The sequence below is a fragment of the Cicer arietinum genome, chromosome 3 (assembly GCF_000331145.2).
Source record: "Cicer arietinum cultivar CDC Frontier isolate Library 1 chromosome 3, Cicar.CDCFrontier_v2.0, whole genome shotgun sequence".
Classification (NCBI taxonomy): Eukaryota; Viridiplantae; Streptophyta; class Magnoliopsida; order Fabales; family Fabaceae; genus Cicer; species Cicer arietinum.
Window position 1 is genome coordinate 76421777 of NC_021162.2, and position 8704 is coordinate 76430480.

Here is an 8704-nt window from a genome sequence, read left to right on the forward strand (position 1 = left end):
ATTCGACCATCTGGTAAACCCATTGGAACCATCTGCATCCCTGCCGGCATTGGACCCCTACCGTATATCATTGGCTGTTTGATCGTACATAAGAACACACAAGATGCAAACAGATCAGAACAAAGAATAAATTGAGAATCAAACACCACAATTATAAATATCTGTCGTGCATTGCTAAATACCTGTTGATAACCAGCAGCAACACCATACCCAGCCCCTACAGAGCCATAAAGATTTCCAGAAAAGTTACCATAACCAGGATGTGAAAGATGGTTAGGGTGGAGACCAGGATTGTAGGCATAGCCACCATCAGGTTTTTTTTCAGCTTGAGGCTTGGCAAGAACAACTTCAAGAGCTTGGCCTGCAGTTCACATTCATTAAACAAATATAATAAACACGGTGAGAATATATTCAAAGAGGTGTATATTTTACCAATAAGACTAATGAGACTCTTAAAAAAATTTTTGTGCATAGATAAGTCAGTTTCACAATATTGTTATTTTTCACATACAATTTCACTTAAACAGGAAAGTAGAAGGACAGATTAACTACTCTATCATAGAAACAAAAAGTAGACAAACTTGCTGGGGCAAAACGGATTTATAACTATATATTGCATATAGCAAGTACCGTCAATTTCATATTTCTCTGTCTCTTTTACAGCTTTCAATGCACTTGACCTCTCTGCATAATGAATGAAACCAAAATCACGTTTCCCTCCAACTTTGCCGGGTGGCATGACCACTTTTGTTACTTCCCCATGACGGCGAAATAGATCTTTTAGTTGGTCAGTAGTAACATTCTCAGGTATGTTTTTCACATATAGAGCTTTCACCTGAAATTACCAAAAGCAAATCTTTAATTAACAAAATATGTTCTCATATAGACAAAACCTTAAACACACGAAACATAAACACCACATAACATTCATATCTATGAAACTTTCAAGTTTCAAAAAGGATGAATAACCTATTTTAAACAAACAAAACCAGCATTCTGCAAGTTTCAATTACGTTAATTTCACCAATACAATCGTCCAAATAACTAAAGAAACCTATGATGGTTCCAAGTCCGGTACATTTCCATGGCAAGGAAAAATGTTGACACACATTGCAAGAGGCAGATAAAATTGTGATATAGTATTAGGAACCCAAGAATTGGGTTCAAATGAATTAGAAGAAGTTTTATTTTGAAAAAGATAGGAGAGAATCTCTCCTCCAAGGGTCTCCCCTTCGCAATATTAAGATACTCTACTCTAACTTCATAACTCCCTATTTCTACACACTAGCCCTAATTACCTTCTTAACCAACTAACCAACTATAACAACTCTAATATCTATTATTCTATATCCTAACAATACACCCCTCCTCAAAACAACCTTGTCCTCTAGGTTGAAATCTACTAATTCATCTTGTTACGTTTTGTTATAGAAAAGAAAAGTTTGTCCTCCTGGGTTTCACTGTGGAGCTTGATGAACCAATTTCAGCTTCAGACTTTATTAAAAAACTCATAAGGGAATGAAGGGTGTTTGGATGCCAGTGCGTACAGAGCAGCCTAAGAGGAGCTTTATACCAGGATCAAGTGGTCCACACAGGAAACTAATGTCACAAAAAGAACCAGCTACAGGTTCTTCCCATTCTTTATGCAAAGTTTGGGCCACTAAAGACTAAGTCATTATAAAGAAGAGACGCCAATCAAGGTTGATCAACAATAGTTACAATTAAACCGAGTCAACAAATAGTTCATATCCTTCTGGTGAACCTCAATCGATAGGTTCTTGTCAGAATATATGAAAATATCTTTACATTATGTTAGATTATCTTAGTTTATCTTGTAGGATTGGTGTCTTATCTCGGGACATGTAATATATATACCCTGACATTCGGAATAAGCAACCTTATCTCCAGCTTAACCTTTTCTATTCCCAAAAGAATTTGTAGATAAGAACCAATTTCATTCCTTTGTTTTGTGGAAGTAAATGACCCAATTTGATCATTTCAAAATGTAGCTAAAAATCATAGGCATGGCAGACAAATCACAACAATAAATATCTCTTGCAGAAAACAGGTTTTTATTTGCGGAGGTCTACATCAAGAGCAAAAAACAAATAAACTTGCAAATATCTATCAACTTGAGTTCCACAGATTGACAAGAAAAATAGCAGGAAAAGGGAAGCAATTATAACCTATAAATGTCCAATAAAACACTTGAAGCAATGTAAAAAAAAAAATTTAAATCACTTTTAAAATCTACATTCCACTTTCATCCAATAAATTACCTGTGAAGAGGCAGCAGAATGGTCAGGTGTGGCCTTTGGATCTGCCCAGGTGACAGTTGGTGTATTTCCATCAAGCTTGAAACTCGAACTTGACATCTTTTGCCGTGAATAATCAGCACATGCATTGTTGTAATACAAAACAAAAGCAAACCCACGATTTCTGCTTGGATTTTGAGGGTCCTGTAACCGAAAAAATATGGTTTGTCAAAGTAAGCCATAAACAATTTAATATAAGCTAGTAGCACAATGAGTTCAAGCCCAAACCTTTATGAGCTCAATGCTTTCAACTCCAGGACCAACACCCTCAACAACTTTCCTAAACTCATCCTCTGACCATGTCTTTGGAACATTACCAATGAATAATCTGTGTTTGGTTTCAGACAGCGAACACCTCAAAGTTTTACCCTGACAATAAGAAATATGTTAAACCAATCAAAAGTAATCACCAAAATATATTTTTGATAGAAAGTTGTCTCAAAGGTAATTAATTATAATGAATAAAATTTTCAGAATCAGAAAGCACCGCGAATACCTTAAATTCCTTGCTATGTAAATCATCGATGGCCTTCTGTGCCACCTCTTTTGTTTTAAACGCCACAAAAGCATAACCCTTGCTTTCTCCGGTGTCCCTGTCTTTCATTAACCGAACCTGAAAAGTAACAAAAATCACATTCTTGTTAATAATCCCAATTTCCCTACTACGTTGAAATGGAAAGTTTTGTAATATCATAAGAGCATTGTATCAAAACTCTTGACCTCAACAATATCCCCCATTGGCTCACACAGTTCCCTTAAGTCATCTTCACACGTATCACGAGGAAGTCCACCAATAAAGACTTCAGAACCATGAGGAGGAAGAGCAAGAAGTTCATCATGCTTCTCTTTCTCTTCTTCATCAATGAGAGATGGTTTTTGCTCATCTTCTTCCGTGGCAAGGTCACTTTTTTCAGCATCGAGAAATTGGTCTTTCCGACCAGCCTCTGCCGCTGCTGACTCTTCATATTCATGTTCTTCGACACTACCTTCAGCATTATCATCTTCGCCTCCATCAACTCCATCATCATCTATCTGTTCCTCAACATCATCATCCATTTCTTCCATGTAGTTTTCCTCATCAAGGTCAACACGCTCGTCAATCTCTGCACCTTCTGACATGATCGGCTCAGGTATTTGTCATAAACAGGCAAACACCTGCAGGTTCACACATTAATAACAAGATATGTATGGAACATTAAGTAGCTGCTGCACGGGTTGACAAACATATAACTGTCGAGAGTTAGAGTATTTTAAAGCCATAAGGTAACATGGGAATAATTGCTTTTTCAAAGAGGGAAAAAAGGTTCTTCATAGGGTTTAAGGTAAAGACAAGGATGCTATAGTCAGAGATGCTTTCCAAAGACAACCCAGCAACAAACCTGAAAGAAACCCTAAAAACAAATATACAAGCTCGGGGGAAATTCAGACCTAATTGTTCGTTTTCTATGCAAAAAAAACAAGGCAATAGCTTTTTTAAAATCTTAATTTTCCCATCCAAATCTATATGCATTCAATATTTAACATTAGTAAATGCTGGAAAGAGGAATGTCAACAAGGAACATATAATAGATAATAAATCTAATGAGCTAATGAAATGAAATATGAAGAAAAGTGTGAAATTTAGCATATGTATAAAGGATGGGGGGAAAAACCCCCTTAAAAAGCATAGAGTTTAAACCCTATGATGTGAGTGGCAGAAGAAAATGAATAAGGAGAAGAGAAATGCGACATACCAAAAAGAAATATGGTGTGTTGGTATGTAGAAGTGTGAAATTGGAGTAATGAGTATATTTAGAATCGGATCCAAAGGAAACGAGAAGTGGTGCATGATTTGAGAGTGAGAAATGGTAATCGGAAGAAAGAGGATAAAAAGGGGCAATATTTTATATATATTTATGATTTTGAATTTGATTTTGATGGAGCGTGAATGAAAAGAAAAAGGAAGTGATATTTGTATTGCATACCAGTGATATATGAAGTGAAAAATTTAGAGATTTGCTTCTCTCACAGTGTGTTGTGTTTTCTGCGAATCTTGGTGTTCTTGTTGTTCTTCTTCTTCTTCAATTGAAGAGAGAGAAAGAGAAAAGTTTTATCCGGCAAAACAAAATGACGGAAAGAGCGTAGTATAGATGCGCCTAATCGAGCGAGCAGCATCGACAATACTAATAAGCGGTCGTTTTCACTTGCACTCTTCCACTCCTACCAATCATTCTTCCCCACGTATTTATTTACCTTCACAGTGCTTTAAATAATACTTTTTGTACATCGGACTAAACTAGTCATAAAAAAGTCAGTCATTTACTCTTGGGTTTATTTGGGCCCAGCCCGACTAACCCCGTACTCGTGTATGGGTTCTTGAAAAATCATGTCCATACCCCTTTAGTTATATTTATACCCCTCACATTCTATCCAAACTACCTATTTTATTTTCCTTTTATTAAAAAAATATATTATTCCCATCCCATTAGATTTCATTTGTGTTCTGAACATTTTAAAGTCTGGGTTTTCAAAACAACAAATATGTTCCGAAAAGTTTATATTTAAGTTTTTTGAAATACAAGTGTATTTTGAAATATTTAATTTAAAGTGGAGTTTTGGGAAAAAAAAATGTAGAGGTAGGAATTTATTTTTAATGTATCAATTAAAATTTTATAGGAATTTAATGTTTATTAGAATTAAGGGTATGGATGGTGCAAAAACTGAATTTTTTGGACTAAATTAATGATTTGATTCAATTATTAAAAATTATTTTTTAATTAAGTTCTGTATAGTTTAATATTTTAAACAGATTTTTAGTTAAAATCGATTTTAAAATATTAATTTTGAAATTCTTTTGATAAAAATATATCAACTTTTTTCGAGAAAAATAAATGTAAAAAAAATTCGAAAAAATAATTTCAAAATTTTTTCCAAAAAAATTTATCGAGAATTTTTTTTGAGAAAAATAGATATAAAAAAATTCTCGATAATAAAAATTTTAAAAATTTCAAGAAAATAATATTTTCGATTTTTCTCAAAAAAAAAAAATTCAAGAAAAAAATTATTTAACTTTTTTTAAAAAAATAAATTCGATATTTTCTATATTTTTTTCGAGAAAAATAAATTTCAAAAATTTTGTAAAAAAAGTAGTCTTAATTGAAGTTAAAAAAAATTAAAATTATTAAACTTATTTTTCATTTAAGTTTGGTTAACTTAATTGTTTTAAATACATTGTTCAATTTATAAATCATTTAAATAATTTAATTTTTGATAGTGTAATATAAACCCATTTATCAATTTAATTAACTATATTTTTGCATCCGTCTAATTGGAGTTTAACACTCCTCAAACAAGTCAGTCGTTAGTTTAGTTGACAATTCTGTCCAGTAAGGGAAGTATACGGTAGCTTGCAATGGAAGGTTGTATGGATTGGTTGATTTAGTTAGTTAATTTAGATGCAAATGAGATGTCCCAGTTATATATTTTCGGTGTGCGATAAATATAATTAAAAATAATTTTAAAAGTTTAATTTATTTGGTTTAAAATTTAAATTTAAATATATATTTTTTAGAATCATTTTTATTTACATTTTATTTTAGACAGAATTGTTACGCAATTTTTTTTTGTAAAAAAAAACACACAAATTCTATTTTAATTAATAAAAAAAAATGACTTAATTACATTTTTGAGCCACAAACTATTGCAATTGTGTGATTTTGATTATCGTTGTTTTTTTATAGCACTTTTGATATTCAAATTTAATTTATTTCTGATTATCCAATAGTAAAATTTAGAGTATTTAATTCATTAGTGACAATTTTTAATAATGTGGTAGTCTACTGTCTTATTTATTTATTACGTAGGAATTAAAAAATTCAAAAATGTCGACTTATTTAAAAAAAAATTATATTTTGAGAAAGACATACTTAAAAGTTGGAACTATTAATTAGTACATGGTATTGAATATAAGTATTACACGATATTTTCTATCCAAAATATAAGTAATTCTCTCGATCGACATCTAAATTTAATATATTATGTTGTAGTTGTAGGAATATAACTCGACCTAATAAATTTAACTTCTATTAATTATTCAATAAAATCTGTATACATAAAGGTAAAATAGTATGATTCTAATTATACCAATGTTAATTTATTTATTAAACTCAAATTTTAGTTTCATATCACAATTAAATAATCATAACATGACAATACATGATATTGAAAATAACTCAATCTCATAAAGGAAACTAGATTTCCTCTTTTGAGAATTATTTTGAAAGAAATGGAAGCATATTATCTCTTAAAACAAGTATGATAGTTGAGAACTTATGGAACAAAAAGGCCATTCCATCACAACTCATCCTTCAAAACACTTTCTTCTTTGATTTGAACATCATGCCTACAAACCCTTGCGTCCTTATAAACTCTTCCTGGTCTACAAAAGTAACTCTTATTTGGTGCACAATGACTATCTTGTGAGCATATACATAATCCTTCCAATGCACATCCATCTTTCAATATTGTCACCCCTTCTTTAAGTCCAAGCACTTGATCTGTCCATTCACTAGAGAATAGCCCTTTTGGATCATACTCCTCTTTAACCTTCAAAAACTCATCTGCCTTATTATACTTCTTGATTGCTCCCACAAATCCTAAGTTTCTATTTTTCCCCCAATGTGGTAACCCTCCATATTTGAACAACCCAATTTGTTCTATCTCTTCAATTATGTCTTCAAAAAGCCTAGGAGCCAATGGATCTTTACTGCGGAAATATGTGATGTCAAAATCCACAGCATCTTCTGTTTTTCCTAAGTATGCACTAGAAGCTGTAACATAGCGCATAAGGATTCCATTGTATAGTTCTAAGCCACATAGTGCTTTTGGCTCCAACTCAACAAGCTTTTGAATATCTTCGATGAAATTTTTTACAACAGACAAGGAAACACTAAATGTTGTTTGGTGATAGAATTCTCCCTTGATTCTAGAATCCCATGGACATGCTGTGATCATTTGATCATTTAAACTATCCAAACATGTCCCTGAAGATTGCATGCGGTTGTTTAATCCAACAACAGGGTATCCAAGAAATACTCCTACAATTTTTTTCAAAATTAGAGTTAGATTAGATTACGTTAATTACAAATTAGTTAGATGAGTTGTAAGATGGTTGTAATAGTCACTTTGGAATCTATATATAAATAGCATCTCATATATATTGTACTTAACAATTTTTTTCTTTCCTTATATCAAATTCAATTTTATTACCACTTTTATTTTTTTCATGTTTAATATCAATATTTTGTGAGTTATATTAATTATTTTTTACATATTTAAAATTGTAATTTTCTTATTTAAAAAAAATTACTATATTTTATGGAGCAGAACAAGTATTTAAAGTGGTCATGTAATGATATTTGTAATGTGTAAAAAATAAAAAGATTACCATTGTTAGACAATCCATAACCAGTTCCCTCAAGTGTTGCCACTATCAACTTTGCACCAATGCATTTTCCATTAGCATCGCGTTTTTCTTCTTGGAGCTCCTCTGTCATTAGCAAGTGCAGGAAAATAAATATTTAAAACAGAACAATTTTGAGTTTCTTTTGTATTTTACAAAGTTGAATTGAAGGAATATAATGAAATAAAGATAATTAACCAGTAGCTCTAATAACGGTTAATGCAGCTGAAAGTGTGGAGCGAAATGGAGTGAAATCATATAAGCCATTGCCCAATGTATTTGCGGAGGCACGATCATCGACTCTATAAATGGCCTTTTGTTGACTTGGATACCAAGATACATCACCAAATTCATGCTTTCTGCCAAAACTAATCAATTCATCTCCTAAATCAGAATCATCTTTTGTTATATATGTAACAGATCGTTTGAAGAGTGGTTCCAATTTCAGGGTAACCTACAAAGTAAGGAGGCATAGACAAGTCAAACATCATGCTATTGCTAGGCGCTATCAACCTAAAAATGGTCCTAAGGAGTGTAACTTGCACAAATTTTATTTTTATACTTATACACAAATTCAAATATTATAGTGACAAAACTTACTATCCTTATATTATCAGCATCAAATTTTCAAATTAAAATATGTAGATTTTGTTGTTTCTATGTCAATGAATTTTGTTTGATTAGAATCTTTATTTTATTTTTTTTATAACTATAATAATATCAGTCACTATTGATAGGTGGTTAATTTCCCTTAGAGGTATAAATTCCGACAAATCGAATTTGAAAGAATAAATATTTTTTTGGGTGCAGTGGTTACACTTAAAAATAATCTTAGTATTTCATAATATTTGTGCGATTAAGATTAATTTTTCAGATTTGTCAACAACTAAAAAGATTAATTTTTTACAAGAGAACATTATGCATTATTTCCATTATACGTTTCATATAT

The 8704-nt window shown here is 31.5% G+C and overlaps 2 protein-coding genes across 4 annotated transcripts in view; both read right to left on the reverse strand.

Annotated features, from left to right (window-relative positions):
• The window catches only part of LOC101495211 (heterogeneous nuclear ribonucleoprotein Q), a 5878-nt gene extending 1422 nt beyond the window's left edge, over positions 1-4456 (reverse strand). Inside the window, exons 1-8 of one of the 3 annotated variants that reach the window (XM_004494803.3) lie at positions 4280-4456; positions 3036-3470; positions 2812-2928; positions 2544-2684; positions 2280-2459; positions 631-835; positions 183-361; positions 40-74 (exon numbers count right to left, since the gene is read on the reverse strand). In XM_004494803.3, coding sequence (XP_004494860.1) covers positions 40-74; positions 183-361; positions 631-835; positions 2280-2459; positions 2544-2684; positions 2812-2928; positions 3036-3434 — 1256 coding nt within the window. In that variant the 5' untranslated portion in view covers positions 3435-3470; positions 4280-4456. Of the gene's footprint in view, positions 1-39; positions 75-182; positions 362-630; positions 836-2279; positions 2460-2543; positions 2685-2811; positions 2929-3035; positions 3491-4048; positions 4232-4279 lie in introns of those variants that run through there. The other 2 variants (XM_004494804.4, XM_073365748.1) reach the window with 2 other exon arrangements.
• A 1975-nt stretch (positions 4457-6431) lies between these two features.
• The window catches only part of LOC101495962 (probable L-gulonolactone oxidase 6), a 4695-nt gene continuing 2422 nt past the window's right edge, over positions 6432-8704 (reverse strand). The window contains exons 2-4 of the mRNA XM_004494806.4: positions 7954-8209; positions 7741-7842; positions 6432-7390 (exon numbers count right to left, since the gene is read on the reverse strand). Of these exons, the coding sequence (XP_004494863.1) occupies positions 6648-7390; positions 7741-7842; positions 7954-8209 (1101 nt within the window). The 3' untranslated portion in view covers positions 6432-6647. The remainder of the gene's footprint in view (positions 7391-7740; positions 7843-7953; positions 8210-8704) is intronic.